At 36.2% G+C, this 22,519-nt stretch overlaps 3 protein-coding genes across 4 annotated transcripts; 2 read left to right on the top strand and 1 right to left on the bottom strand.

The window, feature by feature from the left end:
- Window position 1: 1 nt before the first annotated feature.
- Window positions 2-18,696, top strand: LOC136816238 (uncharacterized). Of its 2 annotated transcripts, none has more exons than XM_067072573.1 (6): window positions 2-65; window positions 10,727-10,765; window positions 11,381-11,609; window positions 12,118-12,205; window positions 15,699-15,876; window positions 18,381-18,696. In XM_067072573.1, the coding sequence occupies exons 1-6, from the start codon at window positions 32-34 to the stop codon at window positions 18,518-18,520; spliced, it is 708 nt and encodes a 235-aa protein (XP_066928674.1). In that variant the 5' UTR covers window positions 2-31; the 3' UTR covers window positions 18,521-18,696. The 2 variants fall into 2 exon arrangements, with proteins under 2 accessions (XP_066928674.1, XP_066928673.1); XM_067072572.1 differs by lacking the exon at window positions 2-65 and adding an exon at window positions 9,215-9,367.
- LOC136816249 (galanin receptor type 1-like) lies at window positions 1,417-2,916 on the bottom strand. Its single transcript, XM_067072579.1, has one exon. It carries the CDS (start codon window positions 2,820-2,822, stop codon window positions 1,434-1,436), a length of 1,389 nt encoding a protein of 462 aa, XP_066928680.1. The 5' UTR covers window positions 2,823-2,916; the 3' UTR covers window positions 1,417-1,433.
- Window positions 18,697-19,439: 743 nt separating the features above from the next.
- Window positions 19,440-20,360, top strand: LOC136816293 (neuropeptide FF receptor 2-like). The gene has a single exon (XM_067072621.1). The coding sequence runs from the start codon at window positions 19,440-19,442 to the stop codon at window positions 20,358-20,360; it is 921 nt and encodes a 306-aa protein (XP_066928722.1).
- Window positions 20,361-22,519: the final 2,159 nt, after the last annotated feature.

Below are 22,519 nucleotides of genomic sequence, written 5' to 3'. Positions count from 1 at the left end.
TCCGGTTGCAGATAGCCCTAGCCGTGCAGGGATGCAATGCCAACCTGATTATAACTTGGTTGAAGGTAAGTTTTGTTTATATTTATCGGAGGATGAGCCTCTTGAAATTTTGCCAAAACCCGGAGAATCCTATCTGATCTTCATCTCTTCATTTCTTTGAAAAGTAATGTGATTTTGGTCAGATTCCTACAATCCGTCCTTACAAGGTTACATTTCAGAGAAAGCAAACCCAGCTGGCACACAGCGTTGTTTCGACGTTTATTTAACATTCACAACATCCATATAACGTTAGATGAACTTTGAAACAACGTTGTGTGCCAGCTGGGAAGGTCAAGTTAACCAAGAAACCTACAGAAACATTTTATTAGTCAAAATTTGAGACTTCCCCTAAGTTTTGAATTATCTTTATTCTTATAGCTTGTTATCAGTGTAAGATGTAATACGTTGCGGCCTATTGAATCTGCTTAAAAAGTGCTTGACAGTTTAGGCCACGATCTCGAATGCAGCCTCATTATGTTTTTCCACAAGATTGTTATTTATTGATTTTCATTGGCTGGTGAGTCTGCACCCTTTCCACTGAGACAGGGCTATCAATTGTATTAGCCCCTTAGGCCACACCTATTTGTAAAAAGTATCAGAGACATATAGGCGTAGTCCTTGATTCCCGTCTGGGAGGTCAGGGTTCGATTCTCACTCGGTGCTATGATTCACTTGGCATGTGAATGTACCTTCGCCCGGGTCGACCCATGCCTTGCGATGGGAAATGGGTACCATCACTCTGATAAAAGAGTATGGGGAGTGCGCTAGGCATTGCATGTGGTATTGTGACGATACTCATAGGTTCAACACCTGCGAAGATGTATGTCCTCCCGTGTAGTTCGAGTATCGTCATCTATACACCAATAACTCTGTCGTGTCGCGAGCGCAGGGTTAGTAGTGTCTTAAGCGTGGTAATTTCCCTATTATAGGGTAGGTATCACAGATATCTGTAAAGCCCGAAGGGCTAGATAGGCAACTTTAATCTTTCTCCAGCAAAAAAAAGCGAGGTAAAAATTTGACTTTTTAAATTTCGTGCCGATGGATAGGATCTAGCATTTTAATTGTTTTCAGAGCGCGAGATAAAAAAAGTAGGCGGCAAACGCTATTTCACACCTCTCAAACCGGTGAAATTGCATATTTTAGTCACGTGACTTTGGTAGGAAATCCTTCCAAAGGCTTCACTTTTCGATAGAGGCCGCAAATCTAGCCCTTCGGGCTTTACAGATCTGTGGTAGGTATCCATCCAGGGATAGAGCCCATTCCGGATGATTCGGAGGGTTGACTTCTCTTCTCATCAGAGACATAATAGCTTTTTCACAATAAAAAATCAAATGTAAAAAAGAAAAGATACACTATAGAAAAAAAGCTTTTATGAATATCTTACATTGTATTTCCTAGCATAGTATATCAGTCTCTCGAGTATCATTCAAAAGTTCTCGTGTAAACGAGCATCTAGACTTATTGGAGACATCCAAAAACAATTTCATATCGTCGAACAGTTTCACGTTGCCTGGTAACATCTTATTTTCCACTAAAGCCTTGTTTACACTATGTCTTTGATTCTTGTTTTCTTGGTTCCTGTTGATTATTCGTTGTGTTTTTGGTCGGAATTCTCTGAGTCCTTTTTTCTTCGGATAAATTGTTTTCCCATTTATCATGTATTTGTAGTTTCTATGTATCGGGATTTGAAGCATTGAGGATCCGATTTCGGAATCCGGTGAGACGTGTAGCGATTCGCTTGACGGCGGCGTTATGACAACGTTGATTAAGCCGCTTTTGTGTTCCGCTACGAATAAGCGTTTACATATTGGCTTCACGTTCTTAAACATGTTCTTATAACCACGGCTGAAATCACCACGAAATTTACCATAAATGAATGGGTTAATTCCAGCTTGTAAGACTACTAATAGATTGCCGGTGCAGTGGACGATTAGGTACGTGTCCTTATCCATTTCAACTTTGAAATGACTTAAGAAAAACATAATATGTTGCATACCCGAACAAAAAGTAAATACTAACACGATCGCTACCGTCATGTTCGCCATACGTTGGTTCTGTTTTTTAAACGTTCGATTTTTTACTTTAAATTTGATAGTGTAAACAAGGACTAATTGAAGGATAAAAATACAGACCAGCGGGATAGCAAAAGTTAATACGAAAGATGCCAGCCAATAATAAAAATGCCAGTAGTGTGGGTTCCATTGTTCGCCACAGAAGAATGTTCCATCGCCGAACGGTAATAAACGTATGACGAAAAATAACGGTAAGTTTAAGATAATAGATAACGTCCACGTCCCTGTGATTAAGATCTTAGCTGATTTTCGGGAACTGGATCTCCATTTGAATGGCTTTAAAAGACCGTAAGCTCTGTCGATCGAGATACAAAGAAGAGTCGCTATTGTTGTTACAAGTCCTGTCGGAATCACCCCATACGATACGCGACATAGATTAATCCCATTGGTCCATCGTAAATCGTCGTTAATTGTCGTGATTTGTGTCGGGACGAAAAATAACAGGATCGTGAGGTCACAGATGCATAAATTAAAGGTGTAATAATGAATCGAACGTCGCATAGCTTTACGACTTACGATAACCAGGATTGTTAGGATGTTCCCGATAAGACCAATGATGAAGATCCCGATATTCAATAAAGAGAAAATTAGAATCATATTTGAAGTCATTAGTTCCACTTTTGGGAAGCCTCCAGGACCGTCTTGAACATTATTATTCGGTGACAATGTTGTATTGATCATAATGGCACCCTGTATAGTAGTATTTGTCATTTTGGTGTCCAATGGTTAAGCATTTGAAGATCTTGATAACGATGTTAGGAGGTTGTAGCTTTTTTTCGTTTTTTTTGTATTTTTTGTGCTTCTTGGATCTGTAAAATAAAGATTGAAGTAATGATTGATAATTTTCATGTATTTGGCGAGTCCAATTTAATTTGTTGCTTTACGGGCCAAGCTATCTAAAAAAGAGGGTCGGTAGGTCGACGAAATAAAATCTGCTAAAAAGGCAGCAAAAACTACTTTCTCTTGGAAAAAATGCAAAAATAGAACGTAAAAAAGCACAAAAATTCGAATTCGTGGATGAAATAAAAAATTGAGCACAAAATTCTCAAAACATTGGAAAAACTACCAAAATTTTGAAAATTTGGCAATTTGTAAGGCAATGAAAATGAAAATGTACTACCAAAATCAATTTTATTATTATTTCGATTTTCGGAATATCAGGGTCGGTCAGGCCCGTAAGACAACTACCTTATCGGCCCTTTTTACAACGGCCCTTATCGGTGTTATTTTTGGGCTTGTGGCGTAATAAGGGCCGGCGCTATAAGGGCCGGCGTAAAAGGGGCCAAGATTTTACAATTTTAACCTAAAAGCGGCGTTAATTTTTTATCATTATTTCCCAATTTAAAGGATTTTAGGTATGGTTCGAAGACGAAAATTATCCATTGTTTTGTTCAATATTTAAAACTTCAGTGAAATATTTGATATATTTAAAAATCAGTGATTTTCGATGAAATTTTCAACAGTTTTCTACTGAAAAATGACATTTTAATTTAATGTAAATTTTAGTCGTTATTTACTAACTTTGAAGCATAAGTAACCATTTTTACAAATTTTGGCATTATTAACTGCCCTAAATGGCGTAAGCCCTAAATTTGGCTGTGGCGTAATAAGGGTCGGCGTTAAAGGGGCCGGTGTTAAATTAGGACCGGCATAAAAAGGGCCGATAAGGTAATCAAATTGGTCTCACCTTACATGTAAAAGTAAAAGTAAAAGTAAAAGTAAAATGAAAAGCTACGATATTTCAATAATTCGTTGGAAAACAAACTCGAACTCAGTCCCTTAGTTCACTTTTGACACCGTCGCTATATCAGAATTACCGTCGTTTTTTATAAGTTTTCCATTTCCGCACTAAGATTCCTTTGCCTCTTTACTAGCGGAAAAAACTAGGTAGTTGAAAAATGAGCTTCGGAAAGTTAAACAGTTTCGTTAGTAAACACAAGATTTTCCGTACCATTAGAACTAAACCCTTTCCAATCTAATGCCGGTTATCCCAGGAAGAACAGCGGAAAGGTTTCGGAAAAGTGACAAGAATCTTAGTGCGGAAATGGAAAACTTATAAAAAACGACGGTAATTCTGATATAGCGGTCACGGAAGTTTGTATCATACATCCACCAGTAAAATCAAAAAGTAAAGAAAGTTTCCACATATTGTTTTTTTTTTTTGTAAAATAACGAAGGTACCACAATGAATCTTTTTGTAAATTCTAAGTGTTAAAAAAAATAATCCAACAATTTATAGTTATGAAAGTTATGTAATACACCTTTTCGATCGTAGTCGTGCGGTCAGGCGCGTGCCACTTTATTATTTAATTCACCTCCCTAGATTCGATCCAATCCTTTTTTGCACTTTTTTCTTTTGTCTTCAGGCGCAAAAAAAAAGACTGGGACGGTTTTAGGGTGATAAAACGGACAAAAAATGCCCGCACGGCCATTGGCGGTGACGGTCGAAAAGTTGTACATCTAGCTGCATAATCTCTACTCCTTTAAGATTAAAAAGCGCCTGTCTAGTTTATATTTTGATACAGTAAACTGTCTGATCCTAAGCGATATGTGTAACATTTTGATAGAGAAAACCCTCAACATTATTTTCTTACCAACTAAGAGATTTCAATCTCCAAAACAGACACATATTATCAACCCCATAAATTATTGATATGAACATCTATTATTGGTATATCTTAATCCAGGTTATGCACAGTGCTCCCTTTTTAAATACATTAATTAATTCAATCGCTTATCCCTAGGGAATCTATTCAAAAATATTCCAAGTTTAGCCTTTCATCTTATTATAGATCTGTAGCTTAATGTGAAGTTTCTCTGACAATTTTTTCAAAACAAAATTTTTTTAAAGAGTCGCATATGCTATGTGCAACCCATTAGCATAGCTAATACCCATTTTCTTCTTAGAAGATATGTATGTCCGGGAGGGGGATGAGGGGTATGTGCGGACGGCACCTCCAAAATCCGACTCTTAGAGAGACTTTTTTGAAAGGTTTTCTTCGATTTTTGAAAAATTTCCTACTACAATTTTTTCACTCTAAATAAAAAAAATTTCCTAAAAATCGTGAATGTTCCGACCCTTAGAGAGACTGATTTTAATTTTTCTGATTTTTGCGATCCTTGGAGAGACTTTGAAAGGTGAAAAACCCGACCCTTACTTTCTGCACATACCCAGCACCCATTTTTGCCTAAGTATCCCCCGTATGCTAGACAAAAAAAAGGTCAAGCTTGCAATGTACTTGACCAAGCAACTTCGTTTGCCTTTCTAAAGGATTTCTAATGCCCTTCGATTTCTGACTTATATAAAAGTGTCTTTTCTTCCTGACTGACTATTAAGTATAATATAAATATCAATACTTTAAGACTGCAACCCTTCTCACAGACCCACTGGGAACCATTCCCACTGGAAAAATTGTCCAAAATATTGTCCCCGCTGGAAAATTATACTCTAATTTTTATCCCCGTTGAAAATAATCAGATAAGCAAATCCCACTGCAAAATACTGAATTTTTTGGATAAAAAAACAATGGAATGCAAATCCCCATCCGTGAAAAACATGACAATATCAATCCCAAATAAGTTTTGGTCAGTTATTTTTAACCCCACGGCTGATAAAATCCCAACGGGTCTATGAGAAAGGGGTATATTTGTATAGTGGAGTGGGAATTACGCATAAGTACGTGTTTGTTGATATAAAACAATGGATTCAGATCTGACGTGTATTTAAAACTACACATTGCCAGCTTTCCTAAAAAGGTCTTTCTCTGGGTTTCTGTTAAGTTTGGGCTCCGCTCCATTCGCGACACACCTCCTTCTCACAGACCCACTAGGAACCCTTCCCACTGGAAAAATTGGCCAAAATATCGTCTCTAGTGGAAAATTATACTCTAATTGTTGTCCCCGCTGAAAATAATCAAATAAACCAATCTTCCCTGCATGATGTTATGATATTTTTCCCATCCCCATTGAATTTTCTGACTTTAAAACAAAAGTATTTAAATCCCCAGCCATAAAGAATATGGGAATATTAATACCATCGAGTTGCAGTCCATTATTTTTACCCCCACTGGCTGAAAAAATCCTACTGGGTCTGTCACAACCTAATCTCCAAGCAGATTCTAATTACTCAACGCTACGCACTCCAAGATAAAACAGAAAGACGTGTTAAATTCTTCCGATAGGTATCATATCTAAAACGATATCCACAAGAAATAAGTCCAAGTTGGGTTCCAGTTCTCGAACACCAAACACAAACTTCCACCATCAAGGATTAATAGTTTCCATTATCCAAAGATGTTTGGAACACTTGTATATATACATCCCACTGAAAACATTTATCAAACAAAATCAAAACCCTTTCGAAATAGAAAGAATATGTATAGTGTGTTGATATGATAAACTTAGAAGCAAAACAGCATGTCGAAGTTTATTGCTAATTGGCCTGTCCTTTTTATACGTCATGTCTGTCTATAAATTATCATTTGATGAGAGAAAAAGAGATGAAAATACCAACAAATTTATCATGCTACTCTGCTAAATAGATTATTAGTGATTAATACTACAATCTCGGTCAAAATATATTGAGAATTTTGGTTAATTCCTCGTTTTTAGCAATTTAAAGTTCGGGTGAGAAAGTCGCTATTGGGCCAATTGATATATTTATTCGAGTATTTCAATTCGGGAGGGGTTTAAAAACTTTCAGGCTATATTCTGAGCCCTATCGGATTAAGTCTAGTGTTAAAACTCAGAGTTAAAACTCTACCCTTCCAACCAAATTTAGAGCGCTTCCAAATCGTTTGTGGTTATAAGATTTCACAAATATTATGACTTTCATTGTACAGTCGAGTCTCTATAACTCGATCACTCACGGGAAAATCCATATTTCTTCAAGTCTAGACAATCTCGAGTTATAGAGTTTATAAGGCATTGTTAAACCGAAGGGATAAGGGAGTGGTCACAAAGTATCTACTAAAGGGGGTGGAGGATTTTTTCCAAAACTCGGAAAAGATTTTCGCATCCCCCCCTAGTCTAAAAATGTCTCGAACCCCCAAACAAGCCGAAAAACCTTTGCACCCTCCCCCCTAGAAAAAATCTTAAATCCCCCCCTCCTCCTCGTGCAATCCTTGCTTTGTTCATAAGTTGGATGAAAGTTGCTGAAATGTGAAATTGGATTTCAAACATCGATTCCTGAACTTTACAAAAGGCTCTGATAAATGGTTAAATAAGACTTCATTTGTGAATCAATATGATGGGATGTCAAAAGAATTTCGCATCCCCCCTAAGGATGGCAAAAAATTTCAAACCCCCTCCCCCCCCCCTAGGTTAGGAAAGATTTTTTGCACCCTCCCCTGAAATCCTCCATCCCGCTCTAGTAGATACTTTATGACCACTCCCTAAGAAAACTCGTCTGAGTTAAGGCGACAATCGAGCTATGTAAATTGGCTCTTCCAGAAAAAAAATTGAATTTGGGGGGGGGGTGGAGGATATGACATTTTTTGGAAATTTACCCCCTTCCCGGACATTATGAATTTTGACCCCCCGGACAACGGATTCTACCCCCCGGATAAGCATCAGTTGACCCCCGGACATTAAAAATCACCCCTAAATCAGAGCAATTTTGCCTCTAAAATAAGGCAAATTTTGCTGATTTTCGCTACCTCCCGGACAAAATATCCAATATATCCTCCACCCCCTGTACAAAAATTTTCTGGAAGAGCTCACTCCACTGTATTTACATGTTACACAGACTATGCCCCTATAATTCGAATACTTCAAAGCTTAAACCTTCAGTTACACTTAACTCTCGAAACTCTGCTATTGGAACTACTAAACATACTGCAGCTCCCCTTAGGTCTTACAAAATACTCCAATATTTTTCAAATCAAAGAAATACTAGCCTTTGGATGTTTTTAACTTTTTGAGTTTTAAGCCTAAAAATGTTTTAACATGTTCTTATTTTCACCATTTTTTGAGTATTTTTGTCCTTTTTCCCTAAGAAATTGTGTGTTTTAGAGTCCACGAAGCCTTAAAATGTTCCTAACTTGTTCTGGCCATCGAAGCCTTATGCTCTTATATAGTTTATTCTTATAAAAAGACGTGTACTGTAGCTCCCTTAGGTCTTATAAAATACTCAAATATTTTTCAAATCAAAGAAATACAATGGCCAATGCCTCTCGAAGGAGCTGTTCAAAATGGAGACGAGCTATATGGCTCTTAAAAATCTTTCAATTTCAAACCTTAAAAATATTCTTAGTAATTTTAAAGAAGAGCAAGGAAATTCTTTTGATGGATGGCTTGGATATATTTTCCCTTCAAAATTCTAAAAAACCCGAAAAAGTGGAAGGAAAGAATACTAAAATTGTAAAATTCTTAAAACTGAACAGAACAATTGAATCAAATTTTTGAGGCTCCGTATGAATCGCAAATAAAATTTTGTAATTCGAGCCTTTAAGCCTGAAAAAAGAATTCTTATAAAAAACTGTGTTACCAGTTTTTAGATATTTTTTTCAAGGAGTGACTAAATCCCTTTAAACTTTCACAAAACTTTTTAATTTCTCTCAGTTTTAACAAAAAGGGCCTAAAATTTTAAAATTAATGTTTATGCAAGCATACCTTAGCGAATGGGAAAAAGAAAGTACTCTCTCAGATTGCTTTGTACTTCTTTTATCGAAGTATATTTGGTCCCTAAATATCGAATTTGGAAAAGAAAAGAATGAAAAAACGTGTCTTTCACGGTCAAAATGAATCATGGGTACCGCGCCCAAATGATGGCTTCCCATTGGTTGAACGCAAAAACATCCAACAATAGACAATAGAAAAATGCGTCAAAAAAGAATTGGGACGGTTTTAGTGGGATAAAGCGGACAAAAAAATGCCCGCGCGACTGCGGTCGAAAAGGTGTATACTGAAAGAAAATTGTAAAAATGACGTCATTTTTCTTGGTGAACTTGTTACCATAGGGAAGTGAAGAAGAAAATTTATCGAGATTACTTGTCATGTGTTTATGAAACTAACACCTCTATTAGCAATAACTTGAAACCCCGTTTTCAAAACAAATAGATGTTAGTTTTGAATCATGGTTTCCTTGCCTAAAATGTTTTTTTTCATGTTTTGGAATGAATCTTGAGTACTTACTTTGTATAGATATTGATTGAGTAGCTACGATGATGCAAATTCAATAAATTCTTAAATCTTGTTTATTGAAATGACTCGATTACTTTTGAAGTTGACCATCGTCTTACTTGCATTTGAAACGGGTAAGCAAGAACATTATTCGAAGTATGCACCCCCTTCTCACAGTCACAGACCCGGTAGGATTTTTTCAGTCAATGGGGATAAAAATGACGGACTAAAACTCGATTGGGATTCATATTCCCATGTTTTTCATGGCTGGGGATTTCAATATTTTGGCCAATTTTTCCAGTGGGAAGGGGTTCCAGTGGATCTGTGAAAAGGGGGTGTAAGTATGTCAGAAATACATTGCTGAAATTTATACTTTTTCCTAAAAGTATTAAAGGCCGGGGGGAGGGGGTCTTTAGCCAAAGATTTTGTGAAATCTGGCCTTTTATCATCGACTGGCTCAAAAGTTCCTTTAGACGGAAGACTCTTGCCCGTTAAGACTCTCTTACGCCTGGGCTGTACCCGTTTTTACAAGATTATTCTTATTCTCTCTTCGCGTCTAAACTATTCGAGACAGCGTCCTTATCTAGAACTGTTGAGGTTGTCTAACACCCCTGCTGTGACCTTGAGAATCGTCATTCTAGGCCTTCAGGCCTTAAATGTTTTCTTGTAACGATTACTAACATCCTATTTCCTAACTAACAAATAATTAAAGGTTTTGTTTTTAAATAAGAGTGATATCGTTTGCTTACCCATCAATTTTAATTTACAAGCTTTTTCACGCACGTATGTGGAGCAAGATTGGTCAGAAAGAGTAAAAAAACATTTTTTCGCTTATATCAGCATAATATACGGGAGGCAGACACTTTCCTTATATGAAATATGTGTCTGATATGAAACGGGAACACTTATGTAAAAATAAAACCTTTAAAATAAAATAATAATTATCCACCTTCCAAGGAGTAGACTTTAGCATTTTCAAAATTCAAAACACATGCCACTTTTGATGTCGTTGGTCCTGTATCGCCAAGATTTTTGAGAATAATAAGTTGTCCTACAGTTCCTCTCTTTTTTATAGGTTTATTTTATAGTGTTCCCGTTTCATATCAGACACATATTTCATATCACACATATGTTTTATATCGGGACAGTGTCTGCCTATTGTTATTACACTGAATTAACCAAAAGAAATGTCTTTCCTTTCCACATCTGTGTCAATCCAATGCGAAAAAGCTTGTGAATTAAAATAGATGAGTAGGCAAACGATATCACTCTTATTTAAAATCAAATCCTTTAAGCTCGACATGGTCTAAAATCGCCTTACATATAAGTGGTCGAAAATATGGTACATTGTAATAAACTTGAGCACACAATTTCGAAATAGTTCTCTACCATATGATGACTAAAGCTTAAGGCAGCAATGAAAATAAACGGAAGTTTGCTTCTGATACCCCCTCACAGTATAATGAAACCCGTGTTTTTATTTGTATTTTTAGTTTCGCTGTCGTTAAAGAAAGGCATAGTAATACCTGGTAGTAAGTGACTTAAAAACGAATTTATTGTAAATGTTGTTGCCAATAAAAATGACTGTCTACATTCTATGTATGTATAAAACGTCTCGCTAGGCTGAATAAATGTATTTAAAGTACTTTGATATTTAAAAAAAAGATATCCTCTAGTTTAAAACTTGAGGTAATGCTTCTTTAAATTTGATAGTTTTATAACAATCAGCTTTTATAGCCGAAATACCCTTTTCGGAAAGTGTAAAAAACACGTACAAAGGAGTATCAATAATTAGGCAATTCTAGGTGTTTGCTTTATGAAATGTTTTAGTGACTTTCAAAAACTGTACTTTAAATTTTGATAACATTCTCTAATTGAAAAATGTATACCTTATCGGAAAAACAGAGTTGATGGGAAGTGATCAAAATCTTTTGACAGAACTTTCCATTACTCGCCCTATAAGACTTTTTAATGGAAATTTCACACTCAAACTCATAAAAAATAGAAGTTCCCTTTTGGGTAGAATACCTTCAAGAGGGACTTCAATGAGAACTGACTAATTTGAAATCTTTTTTTGTGGAAATGTAAGGTGACAGGTGATAATTTCCCCCACCGCTATCTGAAAACTACATATATTTTCTTTTCAGTCACAGCATGCGGTTCGGCTGAGCTACATAACAAATATAGACGTTTTCACAAATCAACGCCGGACGTTGATGGAAGCAACGAGTTGGTCAAACTCTCTCAACAATGTGCAAGTCAAATTATTCAAACTGGAAAAAGCACGTGTGACCATGAGGATTCTTATGGAATCAATATTGCAATACTTCCCTCTGTTTCTCGGACTTCACACTTAGAAGAACTTATGGCAGCATGGTAAATTTTTTAGAATCATGAAATATTTGCCATCACGGGAAACTTATAGCGAATACTGCACATGATTAAATACACGGGGTACTGGTAACCACTGAGTTTGAAGCCCCAGGGGCTAGAGAGGAATCTTCAACCCTTCTCAAGCAAGAAAAAGTGAAGTTTGCCCCGTATTTAGAATTCTTGTTTGAAAAACACACGGGTCACGTGTTCTGAATGGGAAATAAGTGACTTTATTTGTGGACTAGCAAACTAGTCTGTTAATTACTTATGTCAGAGGGCGGGAACATAAAGGCGGTGGGCGATTGCTAGAATAAGAGCTGCGTAGGAACAAGCAAAAGTTGGTGAGAGGCTGCTGGTTAACAGCTTTCAGCCATCCGCCGACAAAATTTCACGCTCACTTTTTCCGCGTGATACCGTTCCAGTGCGGCTGCTGTGCCAGATCTTTTCATTTCTTTTCATTTCTCATCATGTTGATAACAAGGACTTCAAGTATTCGGGCTTTCTTTTTTAGGTATTCCGAATTGGATTCAATCAAATTTAACAGTAAAGGTTACGAAAATTTACATTACAACGCTTCTACCATTGCAAACGCTACTCAGGTAAGAATCTTCGTTTTAAAAGGCGGAAATAATTAAAGGCGAAATTGACGAATTTTGCCAGGGTAAGTCAAGTTTTAGCTCTTGCTAAAATTCAAAAAATTACTGCCCCGCATAATTTAACAGTAATACACCTTTTCGACCGTAGTCGCGCAGTAGGGCGCGTGCCACTTTATTATTTAATTTACCACCCTAAACTCGATCCAATCCTTTTTTTACATTTTTTTCTATTGTCTTTATGTGCGAAAAAAAGGCTGGGACGGTTTTAGGGTGGTAAAACGGACAGAAAGATGCCCGCGCAGCAATTGGTGGCTACGGTTGAACAGGTGTATAGTGCTTCTTGATATCGAAATAAACTTTTGCCCCCTTCTAAATAATAGATGATATTGTCATCCGCAGAGGTAGTAAACGGGGAAAATTAAAGATGTGCAGATTTAACAAACAGCAAGATAGTAGTTAGAGAAAATTGCCGCGATAGAGTTTCGAAGAATAGCCGTCAATTCTATCGCTGCGGAAGGGAAGCCCATGTTTGATTTTTTTTTTCGGTTAAATAATGACACTGTCTTAAACTTTAGCATGGTCTACCATTCTAGAAAAAGACCATACCCCTCCCCGTACTACGAAACCTTTTCTGTGTTTCACGTTATCGCTAAACCGACCTTTTATCCAGTTTCAGCCACAGATTTATAAAGCCCGAGGGGCTAAATGTCATGCTTTAATCTCTTCCAAGCAAAAAATAAAAAAATATTCTTGCTATTGTTTTCGAAAGCCCGCGAAGCTTCTGATTGGTGGCGCTGAAATTCTATTGTAATGTCATGTGACCTAGATAGGATTTCCTACCTACGACTTTGCACTTTTCATCTAGCTCTTCGGGCTTTATACATTTGTGGTTTCAGCGTACTTTGCAATAAAAAAGTCAGTAGAAAATAAAAAGAATCTTCCATTCAAAGTCTACTCTTTATTAGAAAAGCTAGAAAAAGCGTCATTATTCGAAACTCTCACAAACCTTGTTTTCTTGCGTTTGCAAAAAACATAGATATGAAACTTGGGGCAAAAAGGGGGAGTTCTAACCGCGTTTACAATCTGTTCCTTTTTGTATCCCGTTTCTTGGTTTTCTGGGTTTTAGTTTAAATAAAAATTATGTTTAAGTTTCTTCATTCCAAATATTTGACTTAGCCATAAAAGTGACCAGCGACAGACTTCTCTATTCCCTAATCAAGTATATCAAGCAAGCATATAAAGTGAAGTAACTTAAGAAGCTTAAACTTTTCATCATGTCTGGTCACAGACTTGTTAGAGGGATGAAGTTGGCGCTCTCTTATTCGACGTCCTACTATTCCAATACGCTCCATTATTCGACAATATTGAAAGTCATCGTCAACAAGTAACTCTCATAAAACGACGTTCTACTATTAGATACGCTCTTTAAATAAAATGATGACTATTTCGGATGAAAATTTACTCCTTTAGTTTAGATCAGAATTTCATTTTCTATATAAAACTTTTTCCTTCCTCCTTTCAATAATAAAACTCAAATGTTTGTCTCGGAAGACTCTTGGCGAATCGATATCTTCTTTTACTTAGTAAACTTTGCCGCGCCTTTCTTGAGAAAAAATATTTTTCTATGTTTATCAAATTTCATAAAATTTAAAATAATTAATCATAAAGAATTATCATATTTATTAAAATTGTTTCTCGCGTGTTAGTAAATTACCCCCTCGGCGTATTTAACTCTTCTAAATTATTAACTCCCCACTTTTAATATAACGAGTTCCTCCCTGTTATTAGGAAGGAGATATTCCTTTGACAGGGCCGGCGAAACTAGGGGGGCCGGGGGGGCCATGGCCCCCACACTTTTTTGCTAAGAAAGGCCCGTCGGCGCCATTGAGTTTCAAGCCGAAGGCTAGAGGTCAATCTCCTTGGTAGGATTTGAAGCCAACAAATCCTACCAAAGTTGAGCGGCCTTGAGCGACCCGCCTGGTTTTTACACAAATGACAGATTGAAACTAAAATTTACCGCTTAATTTTGAGAAATATATCAGTCGAAAACAAAGGAATTGCTAGATTCAATCCGTCATCAAAAATACGGCGCATATTTTAAGGCTTCAATTTTTCTTGCCTGAGAAAGGTTAGAGATTGACCTCTAGCCCTTCGGGCTTGAAACTCAATGGTCGGCGCCAACCATGGTGGCGCCTCCTTAGACACTTACTATTTGGCCCCTCCACTTTCAAAATTGATTCGCCGGCCCTGTTTGAGACCTTTTATAAGAACAGGTGCATTTTGGGTGAGACTCGCCTATTCTAATCTTTTCGTGATGTTAAGGTTTTAATGTTTTTAAAATGTTCTTGATAATCTTTTCACACTATTTGCCAACCTCGTGCCCAGAGTCACTTGCACCACTTTTTGATTTTATTGATTTGATGAACGTGTAGAGTCTACTTATGGCTGAACTTTGCTTTGCTTTTTGATAATTTTTTATGACGCTCAGTCCAGTGAAGTAGACCAGGAGCGTTTGGCAAGGTAGCCATTTCGAGAAAAAAATGTTAAAAATCCAAATAACACTAAAACTACTTGGAGTTGAAAGATATAAGAAAACTTAGTAAACTAAGGGACTTGGTTTGAGAGTGTGATTGTCTTAAAAGGGGCTTTTAATCAGCATTTCTCTTTGTGATTTCTGAAATCTGAGGCTCAAGTTGTTCTTCATTTGCTCTTACGTTTTGGCCAGATTTAAGCCTTGTTTTCTTATAAAAAACCGTGTTTACCATACTGTTCGTATAAAAACGAACTCTCTCAACACTCAGTTCCAAACCTTTTTATTATCCACCCACTGACTGAATGAGTGCAAATTTGTATAATGCGAATCGCTACAGGCTTCCTAATAAACACTTCAGAAAATCTGAATTTACAATTTAAAAATATCATGGTGGATGAATTTTTTTATGAAATCTTTGAATTTTGTAAGAAATTTCTGTGTGAATTTAACAGTTTTTCAGTGTTTGTGATTATATCTATTTTAAGTATTAAAAACTCAATAATTTAGGCCCGCATTGGATTTGGAAGCTTTGCCATGCTGATATTATAAACCTCACGTTTACTTTGTAAGAAATAATCACCGAAAGGTATATCACAGAATTTTCGATTTGATTCTTACAAAGTAATGCTTAAGTTACGCCAGAATTAAACGCCCACGACTTAATTTCCACCGCAAAATGAGGTTAAGCATACCAGGATAATCACGACGGAAGAAAAATGTAATAGGCTAGTGAAAATATGAAATTTGATTGGTTGAAACTCACTAACCTGTTAAAATTTCGTTAGTCGTCGTGATTTTACCGTTTTACTTAACTTCACTATAGAACGTTATCGTAATACTTGCGCTAATGCGGGGCTACCCTAGCATTACCTATTAGTTTTTAATGGCTTTTTCTCGCTGTTTTACCCTATTACGCACTCATGATTTAACAATTCTATGATTTTTTTTAATTTTGTTTCTTAGATTATTTGGCGATCCACCCAAAAGGTTGGGTGCTCGGGCGTGACACACCCAGGGCGTCATCAATCATCAGTTTATGTTTGTTTTTATTCACCACGTGGCAATTATTTTGATAAACCGACTGATATCATACTCAACCTCAAACCGAGAATCACACCCATTGAAGCCAAAACTAAATTCGGTAAGACAACATTTGAATTTTCTAGAGATTATTACGGCTAGTTTCGTTTGTATCTATAAGATTAGTGTCCATATGGAAACGAAATTTCGCACATAAAATCGCCTCATAACAAGTCAAAAGTAAAAGAGAAGAAGAAGAGTTTTTTAATACATCTAACAGGTCATAAGTTCCAGGGCACTTCTACCCCTTCCTCATCCCGGGTTGGATCCCTCTAAATCGGAATCAAGATCATTCCTGATTGGAAAGTGCTAGGAGCTTGTGCTCTTTTATGCACTTTTAAAGAGAGACTAAAGAGAGACTAAACCTACCCAAAAACAAAGAAAGTATTTTTGGCGTATTCCCAAAAGTAGCACCTTCATCTTATTGGTCTCTTTAACCCGGGGGTCCCAAAGAAAACGCTGATCCAGCCTTGAGATTACACTAACTTACCTTACCAGGTCGAGCTTGCTCGGCTTGCGATGACACGTTCTCTCCACTGTTGCTGATGTCCCATAGCATTTGGAAGGTCTTTCTTTAAGCAGCTTGCATCATCTCTCAGTTGGTCGATGTAGGTTTCGTTTGGTCTGCCCTGCGGTATTTTTCCATAAAGGGGCTCGCAAAGTATTACCTCCGAGGATTGCACGTTTTTGCTAAACCAACAGTGGCCAGCAAAACGTAGACGCTGTTCTCGAATCGCTGATGTAACGCGAGATATCTTACGATAAAGCTCGATATTAGTAAGGTGATCTTTCCAGGATTTATTTAACGCTACTTTCACAATCTTGTATAATCCCCATCGGCTCGATATCTTGGACATTGAATTCTACACTGGGAAGAAATGGGGCCGTAGTAAGACAATAGGGCCGTAATTTACGCCGAAACCTATAAAAATTCTTTGAACCACCTGATGACGTTCAAATTTGACGTCAAAAACATATTGTATTTTATTTTCTAACGTTATCTCATTTCACTGAAGATTGGTGCCTGAGCACCATGAAACTCCAAGTTTGAAACAAAGATATTGTATTATAGAAATTCTTACATATGCTTCAAAACAAGGTCCTTTAAACCGTCTCATTTAAAGCCGAACTTTGGTCCGTTGCGGCCCCAACATCAATTAGGGCGTGCGTAAAATATTCTTTTTGTTGGATGGATAGTGAGCCTTAATAGAACGACTTTGTAAAGTTACTCCTGAGCCATTTTCAAAAGGCTTGATTTATTGTTCATAAAATTGAAGATTTTCTTAACCGAAGGTAAGAAACAGAAGGTAAGTAAAGGGAAATTAATCTTTTCTACAGATAGGGAAGAAAAAAAAAGATGGTGACAAAATCGGAAGTCGTATGATAATACACATTGACAAAACCAATGGATTTTGATAAGAGATATTTTTCCCCGCAACTCTTGTCACGAAATTTAGTTTCTCGAAATATTTTCAGGTCAAGACAACTTTGGAGGAATATTTCGAAGAAGGAAAAAAATCATAGCCTAACCGCCATCTTTCTATAAGTAGCAAATATTCCCTGCGTCAAAGACACGGTTGGGCCGCCAACCACTGGAAAATTTGGTCGAAATTTGGTCGCCGGTGGAAAAAATACCCTACAATTTTAGCCTCATTGGGAAATTAACTTTCATTTCAACCCCATTTGAAATTTCAATTTAAACAATTGCACTCCAAAACCGTCCCCAATGGATTTTTCGAGCTTAGAACAATAGAATTTCTGTTAAGTGGTCCGGCGTAATTTGGCAGGCTTCATATTTTGGCTTTACTTGAGGTGGTAGCAAATAAATGCCACTATAATCCAGACCCTTTTTGGAGAAAAACAAACAGAAAACCATGTCCAATAGACCAATTTCTTTCAAATTTTCGACGTATTTTAATGTTTTTATTATAGTTTCATAAACTTTGATTGGGTTTTAGAGTAATTTTATTCTTTTGCTGTTTTCATTTAATTTTTTAAAACGAAAGTGAAAAAATTCCAATATGGCGACTTTTTTATATTATTTTTATTTCGTTTTTTATATTATAGTGCTCTGAAATATTTTTCATCATCAAGGTTTTATTGGAATTGAAGCGTTGATTGGGAAATTAAAAAGCAAAATATGAATTAGTGGGGGCCCCTTCGTGTGCATACTCAAAGCAAATTAACTTGATTCTAAGGAAAAAAGACTTCCTCCCAGTTCTTCTAGAAAACAAAAATCATTCTTTTCTCGCGAGCTTCCATCGGTGATTTTCGGCTATTCAACTGTCGCATCAAGGAACAAATTTCAGGCCCGGTGGAATAACCTTAAAAGTGGGGAGGCTGAAGGCTCAAAATGAGATCAAGTTTTCTAGGAATTTGAGAAAAAAATCTCATTTGGTCAAAGTTGGAGAGGCTAAATTCTCCCCAGTCTCCCCGCTTCCGCCGGGGCTGAATTTTCGATTCTCAAAATCAAATGATAGTTATTGTATGATTGTGAATTATATTAATTGATGGCAAAAATAATTTTTACTATTCTTTTCGAAAAATTTGTTTTTCATCTTCCAGAGGAATGCAAGGACGACTACCCAGAAGAGTGCAAAGCCATCGAGCGCCGAAAAGCGGAACATGTCTGCCATTTTGATTTGGTTGGATTCAAAGGAAAAGTCAACGAGTATTGTCGAAAAACATGTGGACTTTGTTCTTGAAATGTTTTTTTTAAAAGATTATCTAATTTTAAAACATGACTTTTGTGACAAAACCTCGGGCAAAACCTGGACCATTTATTTGAATCTGGGACACTTTCGAACGGTGTGTTTTATTTTTAATTTCGCTTTCGACCAAAATATTGTTAATAACAAAGCTTTTGAAAGTTTCATTTGAATTTTTAGTTTCGTTCTCGTGAAATTATTTCATCGGATAGATTTTCCCGAATCCCGAATGCCATCATCCCCATTGGAAAACTACATTAAATTATTATCCCGAATAAAAAAGACACTTTAAAAACTTAAAAATGCAATCAAAATTTTAGAGACGCAGTTCATTCTTTCATTTTTTCCGAATTTACAATAAAGTTTCCGCAAGATTCCTAAGACGAAGTGCTATCTTAAATTAATTTGTTGTTTCAATTAGGAATGAGAAATAGAACAAATTACAGGGGAGCTTTATCGATAAAAAAATGGGATTCCTTGGAGTTTTTACAAGATGCTTAACTGATTTGTTATTTTTAAACAATAGGGATGAAGCGTTCTTTAGAAAAAGTAATAAAATCGTTTGTCTCAACATTTAACGACCAACAGAGTCATCCAAGAACTTGTAAAAACTCCAGCTTGACCCAAAAAATATATATGGAGTAATATTCACAATCGGGTAAGTTATTTAAAGAGGGTGATATAGGGAAATTATATTTGAAGAAAAAATTATACAGTTATTGTTGAATATTAGCTTCTCGTATTGTCATTGGGTATATAAAAAGAAAAGCATTCTTAATATTTACCTCAAAAAGTTTTATCAAGCAAATCCGTGATATTAAGGATAAGAGATTCCTCATGAGTGATTTAGTCGGAGCTAGTCATTTTCATAGATAAACATAAAGCACTTGAGAGAGGGAATACAATATAATGTAAGATGGATTTAAAGAATATTTTGGACGTGTCCTTATGTATTTTGATTTTCATTATCGGTGTTCCTGGTAATTGCTTGATCTTTTGTTTCTATTTGACAAGAAGTTCGTTATCCAAAATGAGCACGTATCATTTCTTCATTCTGCAATTAGCTTTATCAGACTTCATCATTTGTATTGGACTTCCTGTGGTTGAAGTGAATGATTCGTTTGCTGAAACAATTTCCCCTGGCAGTAATGGTAAATATTATTTTTTCGGCAAGTTCATATGCGAGCATTTTGTTGATACACCGTATCATATCTCACCTGCTGTTTCAGCATGGATGTTAGTAGCTTTGTCTTTTGAACGCTATTGGAAAATTGTTAACCCGTTTAAAAGACAAATGAATAAAAAAGTGGCGGCTGTTATTGCGGCGCTAGTCTGGTGCACTGCTTATTGTGCAATGTTGCCGCTTTCGTTGCGATTTAAGTATGATGAAGATACTCAAACTTGTGAGAATAATAGAGAAGATTTTTTTGCAGAATTCTATCATTCATGTGTTCAAAGTTTATGCGTTGAATGCATTTTCCCGTCATTGGCTATTGGCTTCTTGTACAAAAAAACTAAAGACCATCTTATGGGACAAGAAAATGATCCAAATACACCAGACCCTTTAAATGAAGAAACGCGGAAACGTCGAATCAAAGCAGTGCAGACTATCAAATGGCTGTATTGTTTGTTTCTAGCCACTATGCTTCCGGGTAGAATCGTCCACGTTGTTCGATCGGTCATATTGAAGAATCTTACCGAGTACGATCTAGCTCTTGTGGTTTTCATAATGGTTTTTGAAAAGTACATTTATTGCAACAACACTATTAACGTTTTCATTTACGCCTGGAAGAATCGTGATTTTCGAAATGTTCTTAAAGTGAAGCTAAGGTTTTGAAATTATCATGCATACATACTGTATTCATACTGTTAAAAAAAGTTGAATTGAATCTACCTTTACCAAGGAAGGAAACAAATCGAATAAACTTCTCCAAGAAGGACAATAAAAATATTTTTCTTAGAATATACAAAATCGATGGTTCTGTTCTGCTTCAGCCTCTTTCTCTAATAACTTCGACATGGTCTAAAACCACCTATGGGGATGTAATTAAAAAATAATGAAGCGAAGTTTATTTATTTACAGTCTAAATAAAGCGAGAAAATTGAGAGATATTAAAGAGTATATATGTATATATGAGAATGAGAAAAAAAAATAAAAATAGAGATATATGTAATAGATCAGACGTTATAGTAAAAGAATTAAAAATATCTTTCAATGTCAAGGTTCATGATATATTGTTTGATATCGGAATCAGTGATCCGTTTTTGTTAAATCGGAATAGATCATCGGATTAGATAAACAGACAAAAAATGTCTTGACCGTCGTTGTCGGAAGAGAGTGGGGATAGGTGAAAAGGCAGTAATGTCTTCTTCTAACTCCTGCGAATGTTTTTAGTTTAGGAATTTTTTTCCCTTATTTCTATTTTTAGCAACATTACCGTGTACAATTTTTATATCTCTTTATCAATGCAAATACTACTACGAAAAAAAAAAATAATACTGTGATTTGATTGGCCGAAAAGTATTTAGAAAAAGATGGCTATCGAAAGTGGACTGAATTTTACTCACGGCAGACATCCTCATCGTACTTTTTGACCCGCATTTTCAAAATCCGATTAGACGGGGGTTCTGTTATTATCAGTTAGGTAGGGTCAGGGTTGCTAGTAACGGCTTGTCACTGTGCCGGGTGCATACTCGGCGCCTTGGGCCCCGCAGGGCTGCTAGTAACGGCTCAAATTCCAGTCAGGTTAAAAAAGGGGTACTTTTACCCATATTATGATAACATTACCCCCGTTTTTTTGTCATTCCATAAGTATTTACAAATTCTGAATTCTGCTGTGCGAGTGTGGCTCAACGGGAAGCGCGCTGGGTTTCTGATCAAAGATTCTTTCATTTGGTAGGTTCGAATCCCGGTCGGGCCGATGTTTGGAGAAAGTTTGAAGAAGTATCAAATTCATAGAAAAGTTAGTAGAAATCAGAAAACAAGTCTTAGAAGGTCAGAAAATAGAAAAGGAGATAGAGAGATAGGAATAGGAAAAACAGAAGGGGGATATGAGGAGGTCTGCCGTGAGTAAGATTCAAGTGGACTAGCTGACTGTGTAGCAAATACTGGCAAATCTCAGTGAAAAATTGATCATTCACTGCAAAAAATCATTTCTTGTTAGAAGAAAAAAAATAACGAGTTAAGTAAAAACTTACTTAAGATGAGAAATATTTTCTATTCCGATAGGTAAGAAAAATTTTCTTAAAATTCTTTTAAAGATAATTTTTCTTATACCATTAAGAAAATTTTTCTTATGTCAAGTATTTTTTACTTAACTTTATAAATAAATATTTTCTTGTGATGAGAAAATATCTTCTTTAATTTTCTTAAATCAAGAAAAAGTTCACATAAATTATCGGTAATAGAATACGCTACTATTTATAAGAAAAAGGAAATATTACTATAAGAAATATTTTTATAAATTGTTAGAGCACCAGATAAAGTAGCTGGAAGACCTGGAATTTTATACACAACATAAATAGATTTTCATGGATAGTCACTCACTTTTCACTCTATCATACAGCTGAGCTTATAAAATATTTATGGCTGGTACTAAAAACAGCACTGGTTAAAGCACTTGAAAGTAGACCACATCCATGAATTTTACTAAATACCACTGACTCGTTCTTTCCCATTTTTACCTTCATACAGCTAAGCGAAAATCGTTATGGCTGGTACTAAAAACAGCACCGTTTAAAGTACTTGAGAGTAGACCACATCCATGAATTTTCCTGAATACGCTGACTCGTTCTTTCCCATTTTTACCTTCATACAGCTAAGCGAAAATCATTATGGCTGGTACTAAAAACAGCACCGTTTAAAGTACTTGAGAGTAGACCACATCCATGAATTTTACTAAATACCACTGACTCGTTCTTTCCCATTTTTACCTTCATACAGCTAAGCGAAAATCGTTATGGCTGGTACTAAAAACAGCACCGTTTAAAGTACTT

The sequence above is a fragment of the Clytia hemisphaerica genome, unplaced genomic scaffold (genome assembly GCF_902728285.1).
Source record: "Clytia hemisphaerica strain Z4C2 unplaced genomic scaffold, Clytia hemisphaerica genome assembly, whole genome shotgun sequence".
NCBI classification, from domain to species: Eukaryota; Metazoa; Cnidaria; class Hydrozoa; order Leptothecata; family Clytiidae; genus Clytia; species Clytia hemisphaerica.
Note: the sequence above shows the minus strand (reverse complement) of the source record. Positions and strands in the feature narration are given on the sequence as shown.